Raw genomic sequence first — 20,728 nt, forward strand, 5'->3', positions numbered from 1 at the left:
TGGTAGTAGAGGTGAATGTAAATATGTTGAGGTCATGAACAAGGATGGAGGTGCAGCTTGATGGGAAATATCAGTATGGGTGGAATGACTGTAAGATGAGAGAGGGGAGTGGCTCAAGGATGATAGTTCAGGAAGTAATGATAGCTAATATGTGAGGAGTTAGGATGAAACATGGCAGGTGAGAGAGGGGAATGACTGGAGGCTTATGGCCATGATAATAATGAACAGGAGTGATATGAGTGGTGGGGAGACAGTAACTGATAGCAAAAAAAGTTAGGGAATGTTGAGAGAAGGGGGTATGTTGAGAGATGAGATGTGGTAGAATACTTGACAAGGCAGTATGGGTGTAAGGACAGCACCCAGTACATGGAGGAGGGGATAAATAGGGAGATGAGATGTGGGGAATGCTTGAAAGGGCAGAGTGGGCACAGGGACAGCAATCAGTACATGAGGAAGGGGATAAGAAGGGAGATGAGATGTTGGGATACGAGGGGTGGGGAATAGGGAGAGGCAATGTGGAGAGACTAGGCTGTTTTTAGTCTACTACAAAATCTGATCACAAGACTTTGGTCAGCCCATGTCTATAGTATAAAACACTTACCAAAAGTGTCATATAGAGCAGTGCTTCTCAAACTATTTGATTTGGTGTACCAGCAGTTTCTTTTCCAATGTGCCAGGGACCGGTAATATTTCTTAGTAATATTAATTTATACCAGAAACAATAATGGATATAATAAAAGTTGACAATTTCTTTTTATTTTATATTTGTTTTGTAAACAAATAATATTAGTTAAGCATTTTATAAGCATGTTATAATGTTTCTTTCTTTTCTGGAAACTCACCACATACTGGCAGCTTATGGCTTGCAGACCGACACCAGTCCATGGACCACCATTTTGAGTAGCACTGATGTAGAGGAACAGAACCTGAGATCATGTGGTTGGGAAGTAAGCTTCTTAACTACACAGCCCAGGGTGCATCTATAGATTTATACACATAGATATAAAGACAGTAGATTTCTTTTTATGCTTCAAAAAAATAACTTGGAAACCTGTACAAGCGCTATTTGATAAAAGCAATATTGGAAGTGCTCCAAATTGACAATTAGTAGAACCAAAATTTAAATAAAACAATAAAGATTATACAGGCAAGGGAAATCTAATTATAAAACTCTTATGAATTAAACTGGATATTTAAATGTATTTATAATTTGTGTGTGTGTATCTCTGTGTCCAACCCATGCTAGGATGGAAAAAGCATGTTAAACAAATGAATTATTTTATTCTTTTACTTGTTTCAGTCATTTGAGTGCGGCCATGCTGGAGCACCGTCTTTACTCGAGCTAATCGACACCTAGGACTTATTCTTTGTAAGCCTAGTACTTATTTTATTGGTCTCTTGCTGAACCACTAAGTTACGGGAACGTAAACACACTAGCATCGGTTGTCAAGCGATGTTTTGAGGACAAACACAAACACACAAATACATATAATTATATATATAATATATATAATATATATATATATATATATATATATATATATATATATATACACACACACACATGATGGGCTTCTTCCAGTTTCCATCTACCAAATCATGTCACAAGGCTTTGCTTGACCCAAGGCTATAGTAGAGGACATGTAGTGGGTGCTTTTTATGTGTCATCGGCTCAAGGGCTAGTCAAGCAGTACTGGCATCAACCATGCTTGAATAGTGCTTTTTAAGTGCCACCCACATGGGAGCCAGTCAGGCGACACTAGCAATGACCACGCTTGAATGATTTTTTTATGTGCCACTAGCACAGGACCAATCAGTCAGCACTGGCGTCAACCATGATCGAATGGTGCTTTTTACGTGCCACCGGCACAGGTGCCAATCAAGTGGGACTGTCATTGGCCATGACAACAACTTCACTTGCCTCAGCAGGTCTTTGCAAGCCCAATTTATTGCCCAATGATTGAAGGGTACTCTTAAATGGGCTGGTTATGTTGCGCTGGCATAGGCTACGGTTATGGTCTTATTTGGCATGCCGTGTCTTCTCAAGCACAGCATATCTTCAAAGGTCTTGGTCACTTATCACCTCGGTGAGGCCCAACATTTGAAGGTCGTGCTTCACCACCTCATCCCAGAAAGGGATACATATATATAACCTGTGTATATAACATAACCTACATACACATGTGTGTGGAGGTGTGTGGCCAAATTTAAAGTGTTGAGCACACAATCAAAATTCACAGGTTTAATTCCTGGACTAAGTGGTATGTTGGCACACCTTGAGTAAGACATTTCAGTTCACTTTGCTCCAGTCTACTAAGCTGAAAATTAGTACCAGCCCAGTGTTGATATAGTGCTCTCTCTCTCTGTCTCTCTAGCTTCCGTACCCAGCATTGTTCAACTAGGTCAAAAGTGAGAGGTCCAAGAGTGTCTACATTTACTCCTGACTAAATAGACACCTACAGCTGTCAGCAAAAGCATGGTACATACTACTGATACTAGACCATAGTTGTTTAAAAATAACTATTATACTGCTTTATTTTCATTTTATTTATTTAGATTTACACTACATGTTTTTTTTTGTTGCTCTATTTCCTTTCTCTGTGGCAATGAATTATCATGCTAATTTTTCATTATAAATACTGTATTTTGTAATTTCAAATATCAGTTCAATAACCTAAAACTACTCAGTTGTAATAGAGTGTAACCTCACAACAAAAGGATATACAGGGTGTTTCTGCTAAATTTGACAGTTTACACAGGAAAAGAAAACAATATCCCAGCCAAAAATAAAGGTATTTTAGAACATCAAAAAATATCAACAAGTTTATGGCTGAGAGAACGATTTACTCAAAGTAGCTGCTCTCAGCTTCCAGGCAGCTTTTGAACTTGTTGCATGCATTCTTCACAGTTCCTGAGAAGATCTTCAAACACCTCCTTGATCTTGGCCACTAGCTCAGCCTTGGTGTTGCAAGCAGAATAGTTGGGTGTCTTTCTCAACCATGCTCCCTACACAGTAATCCATGGGATTACAATCAGGGGAATTAGAAGGCCAGAAATTGGGGCTGGTGAAGTCATAGAAATTCTCCGACAACCACTTCCATCTTTATCTGGATGTATGGCAAGGAGCCAAATCCTGCTGCTACATGCATGGCCTTCCAGCAGCAAACCTTATCAGCAGCTTTATGTAGCTGTCTGAATCAAGCCTATGGCTTTGTTCCTGCAGTTGGGATGAAGTCCAGCATGTAGATGCAATCAGAATGCCTGCTGTGTCCCTTCCTGCTAGCCACATCTTCATACTCTGTTGCAGTAGGCCATGGCACGTCTTACAGCCTTTACAGTGTTTAGAGAGCATTGAACAGCAGTGATAATGTTGGTTTTTTGGTACCCTGCACGAATCATCATAAACTGGGTAACTCTTTTCCAATATTCAAATGATTTCCAGTTCTCCATATTATCTAACTTTTTCTCAATAACAACTTGCATCTTTATGCTCTCCAAAACCATTAACTGTTCATCAATAAATCAAGGTATACCTGAAAAATGGAGACATAAAAGAAAAATCATCAAATTCAGCCCGAATACCTTGTGTATGAATATATATATATATAGTTGGAAAGGGGTTAGTAAATAAAGTTGGAAAAGGCACAAAAGTATATTTTAGGGAATGTTTATACAGTGAGTCGTTTAAAATATAACTGGTTTCGATTTGTTCAATCTTATTGAAATTTTAAATGACTCACTGTAACAAAAATATTAAACATTCACTAAAATATACTTTCGTGAATTTTCCAACTTTGTTTACTTTTTTAACTACATACATATATATATATACATCTAATATTAAAATACCTTTTAAGGTGAAATTTATAAACAACTTATAAATAAGGGCAAAGGAAATTGGAATGTTTTCTTTTGCCCTTGTTTATAAGTTGTTTATATATATATATATATATATATATATATATATGTGTGTGTGTGTGTGTGTGTACATACATACACACACATATGCATAAAATTATCATTGTTAAGGCAAGTAGATACAACTGGAAGTTGCTTGTGTGCTTAGGAAGCTCACTTTACAACCACATGGATTTGGGTTCAGTTCCACTGAGTGGCACCTCAGGCAAGTGTCTTCTACTATAGCCCCAGGACAACTAACACCTTATGAGTGAATTTGGGAGATGGAGCCTGTGTGGAAGCCCATTGTGTATACTGATGTGTGTGTGTGTGTGTGTGTGTGTGTGTACATGTGTTTATTACCCCACCCACCAACTGACTACTGGCGTTGGGTTTCTACATCCCTGTAACTTAGCAATTTGGCAAAAGACATGGAAAGAATAAGTACCAGACTTAAAATGATATTGGCGTCAATTTATTGACTGCACCCTTCAAGGTGGTGCCCAGCATGGACACAGGCCAAAGTCTGAAACAAGTAAGAAATAAATTTAAAATATCAAATCAGTATCTTAATTTTATTTTATTTTATTCTGTTCACTGAAATAGCTTGATAAACAAGTAAAGCAAGGCTGAGAACATAAATTCTGATAGGCAGTTTGTGTTGGCAAAACCTGTTAAACATAACTGAACAGGAATTTACTTCAATAAATCACATAATAAATGTTTATGACTTTATCTTCTGAAAAGGTAATCTAACATATATTAAATCATTTTATGGCAATTTTTCTTAAGATTTTAGTCTTGACCTCTTAGCACCACATACATGATGTAGGTCTGTTTCTCAAAGAAAGAGAAGATAGAATAAGAACAAGGCTACAAAATGATAATGAATTTTATTCATCTGATTATATGAAGATGGCTTAAAAAAAAAAGAAAAAAATGTTTATATATATATATATATATATATATATAATATATATATATATATTATATATATATATATATATATATATATATGAGTGCGGCTGTTGCCAGTACTGCCTGACTGGCCCTCGTGCCAGAGACACGTAAAAGCACCCACTATACTCTCAGAGTGGTTGGCGTTAGGAAGGGTATCCAGCTGTAGAAACTCTGCCAGATCAGATTGGAGTCTGGTGCAGCCATCTGGTTCGCCAGACCTCAGTCAAATCATCCAACCCATGCTAGCATGGAAAGCGGATGTTAAACAATGATGATAATATAGATATAAAACCCCAAAACTTTGTATTAATTTATGCACAATATAAAGCTTTAAGTGAAATTCACCAGATTTCTAGTATTATGGGAAATGGTCTCTGTATGTGTGCAGAGAGAGAGAGAGGCAAATGGAGTAATTAACAGGTCTAATGATAGGTAACCATGGAAATAGCCATTACAGCATGCCACAGAAGTTTCTTTGATCAAGTAACTATATTGCTACTAGCAAGAATAACAAAACAAATGATTTGGGAAAAGAGACATTTTTCATATGAATTGATGGAAAACAGCTAACATCCTGTCTGAGCTAAATATGACTTCGGGAATAATAACAGCTGCAACTAAGATGGTGATGTAGTGGCTGTTAGCAATGTTAACGATAAAACACAAAAAAGTCCATCTATAGCTGTTAAGTTATATAGGTAAGCCATAAGTAGGACTGTTTGGTCGCCTAGACTATAAATGTTTCTTGGTTTTTGTAATTTGTCTTTGATTAAAATTTCAGGGTAGAATGTAAGCAAGGCTAATTTTGAGGTGGTTGGTATATTAAATGGTAGAAATGACATCATCAGTGAGAAGGTCAGGGAGGGAAGAGAAGGCGGAAATGGTAAACAAGTAGTAATAAATGAGAATTGCTTGGAAAGATCTATTTCATGACATTGACTGTAGCAATAAATACTGAAAGAGCAACTAAAAGAGAGTCTCAGAACACAACTGATTAAGAGCCAAAGAGTCATTTGGTAGAAACAGCAACCAAATCACCTTCAAATCACACCCCTACTCTCTGAATAAGTGAAGGACATATTAGACGATGTAATCCTAGATGTTTTTCTTTTTACTTGTTCCACTCATTTGACTGTGGTCATGCTGGGGCATCGACTTCAAGAGTTTTAGTTGAACAAATTGACCCCCAAGACATTTTCTATTGGTCACTTTTGCCAAACTACTAAGCTATGGAGACATAAACAAACCAACACTGGTTGTCAAGTGGTGAGATGGGTGACAAACTCAGAGACACATACATAAATATATATGACAAGCTTCTTTCAGCTTCCGTCTCCTAAGTCTATTCACAAGGCTTTGGTCGACCCAAGGGTATAGTAGAAGGCACTTGCCCAAGGTGCCACGTAGTGGGACCAAGCCTAGAACCATTTGGTTGAGAAGATAAAACATGATAAATCTATTCCATCAGAGCTGAAATGACTTGTGGACTAAACAACAACAAACTAGAATAAAAATTCAGTTAACATATACTTTGTGCTTATGTACAGATGTACATAAACACAAAGTATAAATACATTAAGAAATAAAACAGAGTTCTCCAAAACACAGATGGCAACTACTGAAATGATAGTTATTTTGGTACCCTTAAACTTTGACATACTCCCTGTTGGAGACCAAGGACCTCTGACCACACTAGCTTACAAGGGTTTAACCCTTTACCATTCAGATTATTCTGTCATATATTAATACTAATTTCTTTACATTGTTTTGAATTAATCATGCTTTATCTCATAACTTTGAGATTTTGATGATGTGATTATTTACTTTTAGAAAGACATTGTAGGATAAGTGTGAGAGACCAGATCTGGCTGGTTTGAACATAAAACAGAATATTTTAGCCAGATATGTTAGTTTAAATGCTAAAGAGTTGAAAGATTTCTAGGAGAAAAAAAAAAGGGTGTTTGGGCATCTATACCTATTACAAATGGGGTTTAAATTTGTGAACTAAAAGAGCTTCTAGTTGATGCATGTGTGCGTACATGTACCAAGGCTGAAACTAATCCACTTGATTACAACAATGTATTGAAGTGGATCATAATATGGGCCACAACAATCCATTTGACTACAATTCATCCTGAACTGAACTTGTATGTGCATGCACATGGTGTGTATGTAACAGGATAACCATTCTAGCAAATGGCAGCATAAGGAGACACCAAGCTTGTATATGAATTATGTTGACATGTATGGGAAGAGAACTGCCATATAATGAAAAAAAAAAGTCCTGTCTGACGAAAGAGACATTGCAAAAGTGAGAATCACTGACGCTATGAGAAAAGACAAAAAGAAAGAGTACAGTATAGATAGAGAATACCTATAAGTGTTTTGAGCTGACATAGGAAAGGCTTTTAGCACAAGGGTTGGACTGCAAGTGCACGAGAACTTATGAGAAAATATCAGTATAGAGAAAAATTAAGAGTCTTTAATTTTACAAATTCGTAGGTACGGAACTTCTATCATATTAAAGCTTAAACAATTTATTTCATATGAGTTTTTAGAGACTTAACCAGCAAGCAGTTTCAAATTTGAAAATGAATGAAATTACACCAGTATGAAAAGGGTTCTCCAATCCCAGGTTGATAACATATGAACATCAACTGACTTCAACACCTCATCTCACAGGATGTGGTCCCATGCACATGAAAGAAAATAGCGTTTCACTACAGTGGAGCTGTTAGTACAGATATTTAAACAATTGAACTGTATACGTTCTGATTATCAAACATTGGTGCTTCACTCTGTAACAAGTTCAAATAGTTGATTTTGCCATAAATTTTTTTTTTTGAGCTTGGTAACATAAATTCTAATAATTTTCTGGAAATGATTCAATAAATTATTTTGGTTACCTCCCCACACGCAAAATAAATGGACTTATGCCAAGCAAGTAAAAGAAAAAGAATTGTGGAAAGCAGAATCAAACTGCTTTATACAGGGTGGCCTAGAAATGGTCTACCATATTATATCCGTATAATTGTCAAGCCATTCATGGGCCACTGTAGTTTTTTTTTAGCTATGTCTAAAATTTAAACTGCACCTAGTTGACTAACTTCATCATTTTAGGGTCCATAAAATAAAATATTAAGACTGATTTAATAAACTACACCTCTTCAAATATGTAGCAGTGTTCCTATTTTACAGATCCATATTATTACAGGAAGGTTTAGTGGAATTTGTTTGTCTATATGTTCTGAGTTCAAATTCTACTGAAGTCAACTTTGCCTTTCATCCTTTCATGGTCAGTAAAAGAAGTACCAGCTGAGCACTGGGACCATTGTAATCAACTTACTCACTCCTTTAAAACTACTGGCCTTGTGCCAAAATTTGAAACCATTATTATTCTAAGTTCAAATCCTGCTGAGTTGAACTTCGTTTTACATCCACTTAGAGGTCAATAAAATAAAGTAACAGTCAAGAAGTAGACGTAATAACTAGAACCCATCTCTGATGGACTAAATTAGAAACATTATTAATAAAGCAGTGGATCGTGGAAATGTTAAAGAGCAGAAAAAGATACATTGTAATATTTAGTAAGATTAACTCTTTTGTTACCGTATTTCTGTTGAGATGCTCTGTGTTTCTTTCAGTTATTTTTAAATATACAAAGAATTTAGTAAAATAACTTAGTTATCATTAACCTTTTAGTGTTCAGATTATTCTATCAAACATAATGCTTATTGATTCCCATTGATTTGAATTAATCATGCATTATCTCATATCTTCAAGATCTTGATGGTGTAATTACTTAATGTAGAATAACATTGTAGGGTAGGTGTGAAAGCCTGGATCTGGTCAGCTTGAACATAAAACAGATTAGCTATTTTGGCCGGATATGGCCGGTTTAAATACTAAAGGGTTAAGCTAGTGATAGGAACATAAATTGTAACCAAGGTTTGGTGAGCGATTTTAATTCAGAACTTTTGAAGACATTTGTACTATAGAGACAGAGGCGGTTTCAGGTGGGTTGGTATCAAAAGGGTTAAGAAAGCGAGCTGGCAGGGAAAATGCTAAGCGGCTTTTCATCTATCTTTATGTTCTGAGTTCAAATTCTATCAAGGTTGACTACCTTTTTTTTTTTTTATCATTTTGGGGTTAAATAAAATAAGTACCAGTTGAGGACTGGAGTTGTTGTAATCAACTTACCCACTTCCTCGAAATTGCTGGCCTCGTGCCAAAAGTTGAAACTAATATTTAGTATTTAGGCTTTGAGGGTTCAAATTCCAGCAGAGTTGATTCGGTTTTTTTTTTCTTCTTTTTAAGTAAATAAATGAAGAAAATCAAAATCAATATGATCAGCTGCATCCCCTCCTCTCCCACAAAATTTGTGGCCTTATACCTTTGTTAGAAGTCATTATTGTTCATTGATTTAGTAGACATCTGTTTTTTTTTTTCAGCAGACATGTTACTGAGCAATGGATTTTTTATTTTTTTTCATTCTAAAAGGTTTATTGGCTCTGCCACAACAATAACACTGAATAAATGAATAAGAAAATAATCAAGATATATTTAAACAAGATGTCTATTTATAGCCCACAGCTATGTTGAACAACAACAACAAATGAAATAAAATTATTTATGAATTCACAATGCATAGAGTTTTGGAAATTTCCACAAGAAAATTCTAGATTTCATCTTATTTGAAAGACATATTATCATTTGTCTGAATGAATGTATTAATCACAGGTAAATGCTATTCTTGGCAGCAGCAATAATAATTATTAGTTATTATTATAATAATTATATTGTCATTATTAGTATTACTGAATTGTTAGCATGCCAGACAAACATGCTTAGTGGCATTTTTTCCACTTTTATGTTTTGAGTTCAAATGCCACTGAGGTCGATTTTGCCTTTCATCCTTTTGGGGTAACCCCCCCCCCCCAAAAAAAAACAAGCACTGGGATTGATGTAATAAGCCATACCCTCCCACTACATTTCAGGTTTTGTGTCTAGAGTAGAAAGAATTAAGGCAACAAGCTGACAGAATTATTAGCATGCCAGACAAAATGCTTAGCAGCATTTCGCCTGACTTCATGTTCTGAGTTCAAATTCCACTTAGGTCAACTTTGCTTTCATCATTTTGGAGTATATAATGTAAATACCAGTTGAGCAATGGCATTGATATAATCAACTTACCCATACTCCAAACCTACTGGCCTTATGCCAAAATTTTAAACTATTTTAAATCATTATTATTACTATCAAAGTGGCAAGCTGGCACACTGTTAAAATACCAGGCAAAATGCTTAGCAATATTTCATTTGTCCTTACATTCTGAGTTCAATTCCACTGAAGTCAATTTTGCTTTTCATCTTTCCGGGATCAATAAAATATGTGCCAACTGAGCACTGGGGTTGATGCAATCGATTAAACTTCTTCCCCAAAATTGCTGGACATGTGCCAAAATTAGGAACCATCATTATTATTATCAAGGCAGTGAGCTGGCAGAATCATTAGCACACTGGGTGATATACTTAGTGGAATTTTGTCTATCCTTATGTTCTGAGTTCAAATTCCGCTGAGGTCAACTTTCATCCTTTTGGGGTTGATGAAATAAGTACCAGTTACACACTGGGATCGATGAAATCAACTATCCCTCTCCCCCAAATTTCAGGCCTTGTGCCTATAGTAGAAAGGATTACTACTACTACTAAATCATTAGCATGTCAGCAAAATGCTTAGCAACAGTTTGTTTCCATTTTCATGTTCTGAGTTCAAATGCTGCTGAGGTCAGCTTTACCTTTCATGTTTTCAGGACTGATAAAATAAAGTACCAGTTGTGAGATGGGGTTGATGTAATAAACTTTTCTCCCTCCCCACTAAAATCACTGGCCTTGTACAAAAATTTGAAACTATTATTATTATTGACAAGCTGGTGGAATTGTTTGCAAGTCAGACAAAAATGTTCAACAGCATTTCTTTTGACTTGGAGTGTAGAACACTCCAAGTTCAAATATCACTGAGGTAGACTTAGCTTATCATTTTTTCAAGATCAATAAGAAGCAGTTGAGCACTTGGGTCAATGTAATCAACTTCCTCTACTCTCAAAACTGCTGGCCTTATGCCGAAAATTTGTATTATCATTATTAAGGCAATGAGTGAGCAGAAATGCTTAGTGGTATTTTGACCGCCTTTACATTCCGAGTTCAAATTCCACTGAAGTCAATTTTTCCCTTCATCCTATCAGGGTCAATGAATTAAGTACCAGTGAAACACAAGGGTCGATGTAATCAACTAGTACCCTTCCTCAAAATTTCAGGCCTTGTGCCTTTAGTAGAAAGGATTATTATTATAATTATTATTATTTTGTAATTACTTATTTATAGAACTTACAATTATGGTTTGAAATATAGAAATCTAAAGAAAATTTCAAAAAAATAATCAAAGAGGTTACAATGGGAGTGCCTATTCTGAAACTCAAACCTTTTCACATTTTGTTAAGACTTTTTATGGATAATTATAAAGGGTAATTTTTTTTTTCTTTTTTGAAATGCAGCCTGTCAGATGACATTTAACCAGAAAGTGGCTCTCCATAAAGTCCCTCCCCTCTGGCTTAATCAATAGAATCAATCCCAGTACATAGTTGGTATTTTATTTTATCAATTTCAAAATGAGGTGCACCCCGACACATCTTCTTCATTATCTTTTCTCTCCCTCTCTCTCCTTTTCCAACGGAGGGTAGTTGTGTATCTCCTCTACTGTAACACACCCATTTGTATCCCTCTATCATAACCTTTCATCACTTAGCACAAAGCCACCTCTCTCAATACAACTCAGTGGAGGGATTTTCTTTTGCAAGTTACTAGTAGTGGCCTTGTTGGTGCTGGTGGAACCACATAAGATGCACCCAGTAACCTCTGTAAAGTTGTTGGTATTAGGAGGAAAGGTATCCAGCCACAGAAATCTCACCAAAGCAGACAATAGAGCTCGATGCTGTTCTCTGACTTATCAGTTCCTGTCTAACTTTCCAACCCATGTGAGCAGGAAAGACAGACATAAAATGATTATTAAGAGCATTAAATAAAATGTTCTGTGATATTTAACTACATTCCTGTTCAAGTTCTGTTGTTGGCTCCACCTTTTAACCTTTTGAGGGGTAGTCAATAAAACAGAATACCAATGCAGAACTAAGTCAACTTAAGTGATTATACTGCAACTCCAAGGCTGAGACCCTGTGCCTATGTCAGAAATTATTAGCTTACTGTCTTATATTCACTGTTTGTTTAACACCAAGTCAGCTCTGGTCAAGCAGATCAATGAGCAAAGGCTTTCCAACTGTGATCACCTCATCATGTTTTCAAGTATAGGGTATCTACAATATGTCCAGTTCTTTTAGCTCAATAGGATTTATTGTAATTTGAGGGTGATTTGGTTGCTATATTTAGCAGGTTGAACAACTACACAGAGGCTACATCAATGGCTTGTTTTACATCTGATGTCATTATTTAACCCTATGTTGGCACTGATTGAGTAGACCAATGAAAGGCATCTAACCATCATTTCTTTCAGCAAAAGTGTACCTCCAATTTCATTATTCTATGTGTCTCATTTTAAGACAGAAAGGTGTGGTTGAGGGAGATTTGATTATTATTTTTAGCATATTAAGTCGCCACCTAGAGTTTAGTTTTGCAAGGGTAACATGAGTTTAAAGGGTTTTGCAACTTCAGCATTTCTTATGTGTGTGTACAAATGCATGCAAATGTTAAAATTACACAGCTTCACTTGTCATCCGAGCAAAACAGTGATATGTTGTTTACATCCTTTGTGAACATTTCAACTGGGCATTCTCTGTGTCTGGATACCGGTGAAGAAGGAAAAAAATCTTGTTGCCAACTCTTAGCTAATTTTAAGAAATTATTGAAAGCAAACATTTTAATAACAAGATAAAATAGTAACAGTCATTCTAGATATAACAAGGGATAGTTGAAAAAAAAAAAAAGAACCAAGCTATATATATATATAATGTATAAAAGAGAGTTTATATGTGTGTGTGCATGTATGTTCCTTACACATTCGGAAACGGAGTTGCCGATTTTGACGTAAGGGGTATCAAAAGATTTGGTAATCTTTCAGCAACCAAATAAACTTTATTTTCATTTACATATTTTCTACATTATCTCAACAACCAGCTATAGTTATTTGAAAGAAACTGCTCTACGATGACCAGATTTCATCAGAAAGTGAAAATAGTGTAACACTTTCAATATGAACCAAGATTACAAAGTGATGATGTGTGAATAATGAAAGTAATGTTTCTCCAAATTAATCACATCTGTACTATAATAAAGAAAGCTGCTTATCTATATATAATAGGTCATCCCATAAGTAATGCGGTTTTTTCAGTTGCATGAACTAAAAGTCGGAGAGGGACAGGATAAACTTCCTGCATCAACTTACTATAAAAGTAGGCAATAACTTTACCTCATCCTTATTCTTAGTACAAGTTTTAAAGAGTGCAGTTCAATTTTAACAGTTATTTTTTCAAAGCTATAATAGAAGTGACAAAGAAGCATATTCGGCATATTTTGCTTCGTGAGTTCAATAAAGGCAACAATGCAATAGAAAGTGTGAGGAATATTAATGCAGTATGTGGGGATCAGACAATAAGTGTAAGCCAGTCTTAAATGTAGTTCCAGAAATTCCAAGCCAGAAACTACAACCTAGAAGACAAGCCTCATCCTGGAAGACCTGTAGAGCTCAACAAGGACGTCCTGCAAACCCTGGTGGAACAAAATCCCATTGAAACTGTCAAGAAACTAGCAGTGAAGCTTGGATTTGGTCATTCAACCAGTCATTCAAGTCAGCACTAGAAGAAGAACAACCATCTTTGGTTTCAAGACAAAAGGTGTTCTTCCATCAGGATAATGCTTGGCCACATACAGCAAGGATGACGTTTCAAAGGCTGGAGCAGTTTGAATGGGAAATAATGTCTCACCAACCATATTTGCCAGACATTGCTCCATCTGATTATCATTTATTCTGCAGTCTTCAAAATCATTTGGATGGAAAAAATATGAATTCTATAGACGAGGTCAGAACAGTAGTGGAGGAGCATTTTTCGTAATGGACAAGTGAATTTTGGAAGAGGGGCCTTGCAAGTCTACCAGATAGATGGAAGTGTATTGTAGAAAATGAAGGTGAGTATATTTTAGATTTAAAAAGAACTGTGATTATCTTAATTTTGAAAGATAAAAGACATATATATATATAAAAAAAACACATTATTTATGGGATGGCCCAATATAAAGACGATCAAATAAACGATGCTTTTGGCATGAAGGGATGGTTTCATCCAAGGACATACTGGTTCAATACCTAGTATTTTGGAGGAATTAATTTCCTTAAAATAATAGGTATATATATATATATATATATATATATATATATATATATATATATATATATATAAACATATAAAAGAAGAAAAAGAAAATGGCGATTGGGAAGTTAATTGTTTATTATCAACAGCAAATAAATCATTTCCACTTACATCTGTTTCAATTAATACTCAGTATTAAATTTGTATGACCTGAGCATAATATCTTCAGAGGGAAAAAAATATACCCTGGATATTTTATTCATTATAGCAGACTGAATGTTACGAATCCATAAACACATAAAATATCCAAGGGAATATTTTTTCTCTGAAGATATTATGTTCAGATCATATAAATATAAATTTAATATTTACTGAGTATTAATTGGAACAGTTGTAAGTAAAGATGATTAATATGCTATTAATAGTAAATAATTATTAACTTCACAATCTCCATTTTCTTCTTTTACATATGTATGTGTGAGGTGTGTGTGTGTGTGTGTAGGCATGGCTGAGGGGTAAGAAGCTTGCTTCCCAACCACATGGTTTGGGGTTCAATCCTACTGCATGGCACTTGAGCCAACCAATGCCTTGTGAGTGGATTTGGTAGATGGAAACTGAAAGATGTGTGTGTGTGTGCTTGTCCGCCACCACCACTTGACAGCTGGTGTGCTTATGTCCCCATAACTTAGTAGTTCAGCAAAAAGCAACCTATAGAATAAGTAACAGATTTTAAGAATATGAATAAATACTGGGGTCAATTCATTCGACTAAAAAATTCCCCAAGGTAATGCCCCAGCTTGTCCACAATCTAATGACTGAATCAAGTAATATATATATATATCAGTGGGCTGATAGTTAATTCTCTTGTAATTCCTCATACATCACAATTCATTTGTTTTTATCAAAGACAACAGTAAACCAAACATTCTGATGACTGAAGGTTTTATAGTTTCATCTTCAATCTACTTTTAATCCACGTTAATCTATAGTGCACGTGCACTGATCATTGCCTGAAGTTGGGATTGAACCTCTGTCACATACTAGGTGCCCAGAACTTCCTACTACACCTTGAAATCCAACATGTCCAAGTATTACAGATTTGTAAAAGATTTCAAATAAAGCATCATAGCAAATTTAGTCTCTGACTAAGGAAAGTTTACACTGTCAACTGCAAATATGCAGTACAACATGTCGGTTCAACATGAAATATCATCTGTATTAATTGATTCCATGGTATAAGAATGAGCTAGCATGGTAACTATTACAGTCATTGTAGTTTTTCAATCAATAGACCACATTTTAAATCAAATAGTAAAATCGCATGCTCTACATGAACAGGGTAAACTTAACAAAACCAAACTCATAACAAGCTAATAAAGGAGTTTCTATCCAGTCATAAAATTAATTAGGCAAACAAAAACTATCTTAATACATTTTTCATTGTAAAAGTGCTCCAATGGGGCCGTAGTTAAAAAAGACACACATAGAAAACAAGAGTGAACTGGTCTGAATTTTAATTCTATCTTCACGGTTTGAATCCATATGATAGGGGGCTAAAAATGAGGCAGAGCCTGTTGTGACAGGTGATTTAATGGGTTGGAGGTCCTTTATAATCAGAAATTGAGTGGGGAAATGTGTTTATTTTTCACCGAAGTTGAACAAACTAAATAGCAACTCTTGCTTAACGGATACAACCCAACGGTTGTATTAAGAGAAATAAAGTCTTTTATTATAATATTTGGTTATCAACAATTAAATGATGATCAAGTGTCCCTTTGAGAATATGTCTTTCTTTTTGTGCCCTTCGCAGTACAAAAACAATCAAGAATTTACCTAATAAGGAATAATCTCTATTTTAAAATTAATCAACACAACACAAAGTGAAAAATACCTAAAACCTTTGAGGTAAGGAGATAAAATTATTTCGACAAAACTTTTAAATTCTAAATTACCTTCAAAGTTTCAAATGACCAATATCTATATAGGAATTCGGTAGATTTTGACATATGTAATTGAAATTAAAAATCAAAACAACAGAAATAAGTATAACACCAAGTAGCTTATCTAAAACTTGCAAGGGACGGGTTAATTCAGAAACTCTGCGAACTAAGATTAAACTTTATGGAGAAGACTATGCCGTCATTTTATTTTAGGTCTACAATAATCTAGGACAGTTCAACATGCCCTTCCATTTATATGACTGTAAGAAGGGGGTGTGTGAATTGGCTCGTTTCAATCCACGATAACACCTGGCAACTGGTTTGTATGGGAGAAAAAGTAAAGGAAAATATTAGAACACTGTTGAACTAGTTTTACGTTGTTTATATTTACCTCCAATTTCTCAATGGTAATCAGCAATACATTCAAGTAAAAAGTTACGAAGTCAAATCACTCATCCATTTCAGTGAAACTATTCGGAACGTAGAGTTAGGTTTGGGACAGACCATGCAACGAATAGTAAACATCCGGTCAACCAAAATAGTGTTAAGATAAACGGGAAATCCTTCAAACAAGTGGGTTTAAAAGAAAAGGGGATGAACACTGCGTGATGTGACGGATATGCTTAGATAGTAAAAGCAAATTTTCTTTTTCAAAAGAAAGAAAAAGAAAATTTGCTAACTTATTTGTAAAATTGGTTAGTTCCAAAACTTACGAGTAATTTTCGCGAACAGAAAATTCTATTTTAAAATTTTAATATATTTCGTAGAAACTATATAAATCTACATCAGATTGTATGGAAGTTGTATTAGATCACAAGAACTAAACCCACCCCAATTTAGAAGACCTAACTAGCTTAGTGATGTTACTAGAAATAAAGTGTCACACACACACAAAAAGAACTGACAATTTTCTCAGTCACTAGTTTTAATTTATTCACAAATCAATGCAGTTATATTTGTTGGTTAAAACTTGATTGTTTTGCAAGCTACGTTGCTATGTAAGTAATATAACGATATCCCAACCAAGACTGAAATAATGTCAACAGACAATACAATACTCTCACACCACTTATAACCGATTTCAAATTTGTTTAACATTTCAAAACATCGCAATAACCTTAATTAGTTAGAGAAAACAGGATATTTCAACATTTAGATTCATACAGTAATTCTATAGAATTTGCTATTTCTAAATTCACACTATACTTGGAATACGTAATAAACAACATTCATTTTGACGAGTAGGCTTTGAATTAGCTGGAATATATCAAGGCCTACGACATACACAGCTGTGTGATGGCTTCAGGGAGGTTTCACCCAATTAATTTAAAACCATGTACCCCTCCCTCCAATACGTGGAAATATATAACTAAAACATTCGAAAGGTTACATCAGAATATCTGATGACTCAAAAAATAAAAAAATAATAATAATACGAAAACAAATTTGAACAAAATTGAAAATAAAAATTACTCTACAAAAATCAAAACAAGATGCCCCAATGTTTATATAAGTTAGTTTACATACAAACATAGTTTACATACATATATACCATATTATCATACAGATTAAAGGGTGTAGATCAACGGTAGGTTATTGTTATGATACACCATTCAAGTTGGGACTGAGGAAAATAACAGAACAAAATGAAAATAGACCGCGGACTACTAGCACCAACAGTGTTGTATTAGTAAGGAGGAGTACAGAAGTTTAGAAACCCTGACTGATACTGAAAGGGGTGGGAGAATATATAAAACGGTTGCTGTGTATCTTAAAGTGATAATAGTAAGTCTAATTCCACAACTTCGGGTGGGTGGTCAATAAGAAGAAAAAAAATCTTACCTGTCCAAGCATCCCAGCCCACCACCTCCCGTAAACAGTAGTCAATAACTAAACTTACCTGTCATCACAGATGCTAATCACCCCATCTTCGTGGGGAATAAATACAGCCATGTTGACATTATCACTGTAACCTTCCAATTTGTTAACCAAAACGGGTTTTCGTACATTTCCTTGCTTACCAAGACTAACGGGCTTAATTTCAGCAGCCATGTTATAGGTTTATCACGTGATACCTGAGTACCAGTTAAATAGCGAGCGAGTGATAAATAAAGAGAGACAGAGAGAGAAAAAAAGAGACAGACAGAAAGAGAGATAGAGAGAGGACGGATAAATAGAAAGGCAGAGAAAGTGATACACAAAAAGGGAAAGACAAAGAGATTGAAAAATAAACAGAAACACAGACAGACAGATGACAGAGACAGCCAGAGAACGAGCACACTCCTTTGATTACTAACTACTGTTATCTCCTTTCTTCTTTCTATTTAAGTATCTCATACATTCACAGACACTGTCTGATTGGATGTTGATGCATTTCGTATACGCTACAACCAATTTTGCTTTTGTCAGATTGCCCTATGGTTCTTATCTAACTTTATAATTATCACTGGATTGTATTAAATTAAATATTACTAAATTTTCTAAATTTAGTTCCCCTCCACAAAGCTTTATTTTTTTTTTCGCCTTCCATACTTCCGAGGCATATACTGGAGACGATTTAAACAAGGATATCCTTCCTCCAAATAGATTAATGGTCTTGAGTCAATGTGAGAAATATTTATTATGTCGTTCGTCGTGATTACTGTGTTTTTGTCTGCGATTGAAACTGGCGATCCGGTTTCGATACTTGATTAAAACGAATTTATTTACGCCACAATTACATTCATGAGGAGAAAATCATTAATGTCACAACATCTCATTTTTCATACATTCGAGCTTCCCAGTGTTTATCAAAAGACAATTATTATTCGAATATACAACAGTGAAAATATTGACTCCTAAACAACCTAACACTTGATACAACTCAATAAAATGGCTACGTTTTATTTACTTCCGGGATACTGGGTTTCACTTATAGCTGATAATGTCTTTATCTTTTAGCTCTTGTTATTGCAGTATTTTTATTGGTTTCTGTTGTTCTTTGTTGTTGTTGTTTTAGTAAACAACGTTGTATTCTAAATGTAAATATTTAACATTACAACAAAATGTTACATTTTAAGGTAGAACAGGAATGGGCTGTTGTGATGTTTATGCACGCCCCCCCTCCCCAAATCAGCACTATAAATGATGGAAATGGAGACGACTATTGCACCAAGTCATCTATTATTTAATTCTTCTTCTACTTCTTCTTCTTAGATGATATCATCACAGCTGAAACAGAAATCACTCATATGGCTAAGGTATCTAAGAAATACATTGTATTTCTTAATGTAAATTTAGGAGTTTGTTCCTATATAAACCATTGGATCTTGGATATTATAAGAATTGGAAAATTGTGATGTTTCTGCATGTTCTGGTACAATGGAGGGTAGATCTAGTGAGATAGTTACTCAGAGACATCTTGGTCCTGGTGAACTATTAATGGTCGATAACAAAGTTTTAGTGATCTACAACTAGCTTTATAAGATCAATGAAATCACTCGTTTCAATTTCAAAATTTATAGAAAAGGCAGTCTAAAATCAAAGTTAATTAAAAGTAAATTTATGTACATCAAATTATACAATGCATAATCAATTTCTTTATTTAAAATATGTCCTACTGTGTAATGTACAGTAAATTTACAGTTGGTAGTCCATGAAGTTTTCTACCAGAATTTTGAGGACTTCTTTCTGAAAAAAATGTAATATCATTGGTGTAAATGTTAGGAGCTGAGACAAGTGAAAGTATGTGGTGTACAAGAAGTTGTGTAATTCCAGATAAGCCCAGATTGAACAGACCTATGGCAGACCTGTTATGTTAGAAAGTGTTAATGATAAATTCCTGTGGAGAAAAAAAAAATCTGTCATTCTGTGGAAAAGGGATAGTAAAAGTGTGTGTGTGTGCAATAGAGAGAGAGATGGGGGAAGGAGGGATTCAAATAAATGCTAGTGGTACAAGCATACTTTCATTCATACACACATACAAGCACTCTTGGTACACACACAGATGACAATTAGTTGTATGTATGAAAGTGTGGTGTGTATGTGTGCATGCCATTAATGTTCAAATGTGTGCATCTATCAGTAATGTTTGACTTTCTCTCCCCCTATTCGACAGATGATTTAATGTATGCATCTTAGAACAAGTCATTGTTGTGAAGATTGAATATCTATCTATTCTAATAGAGGCAGATTAATAACCATGTTTCTTACTTCCTTTATGAAATGTGTGTAAGGGGATGTCTTGGATACAGAATTTTTCCAACTGTTCGAGCGTGATCGTTGCCGGGACTGCTGACTGGCTCCTGTGCTGGTGGCACGTAAAATGCACCATTTGAGCATGATCATTGGCAGCGTCACCTGACTGGCTCCTGTGTTGGTGGCACGTAAAAAAAGACCCATTTGAGTGTGGTCATTGCCAGTGCTGCCGGACTGGCTCCCATGCAGGTGGCATGTAAAAAGCACCATTTGAGCATGGTCGATGCCAGTACCACCTGATTGGCCCTCATACTGATGGCGTGTAAAAGCACCCACTACACTCTTGGAGTGGTTGGCGTTAGGAAGGGCATCCAGCTGT

General features: G+C 35.2%; 1 protein-coding gene across 1 annotated transcript in view; it reads right to left on the minus strand.

Moving 5' to 3' along the window:
• Window positions 1-18,324, minus strand: part of LOC115209305 (WD repeat and FYVE domain-containing protein 2) — an 87,308-nt gene extending 68,984 nt beyond the window's left edge. Inside the window, exon 1 of the mRNA XM_029777645.2 lies at window positions 18,074-18,324. Within this exon, the coding sequence (XP_029633505.1) occupies window positions 18,074-18,225 (152 nt within the window). The 5' untranslated portion in view covers window positions 18,226-18,324. The remainder of the gene's footprint in view (window positions 1-18,073) is intronic.
• Between the last annotated feature and the right edge of the window lie 2,404 nt (window positions 18,325-20,728).

This window comes from Octopus sinensis, linkage group LG3 (assembly GCF_006345805.1).
Source record: "Octopus sinensis linkage group LG3, ASM634580v1, whole genome shotgun sequence".
NCBI lineage: Eukaryota > Metazoa > Mollusca > Cephalopoda > Octopoda > Octopodidae > Octopus > Octopus sinensis.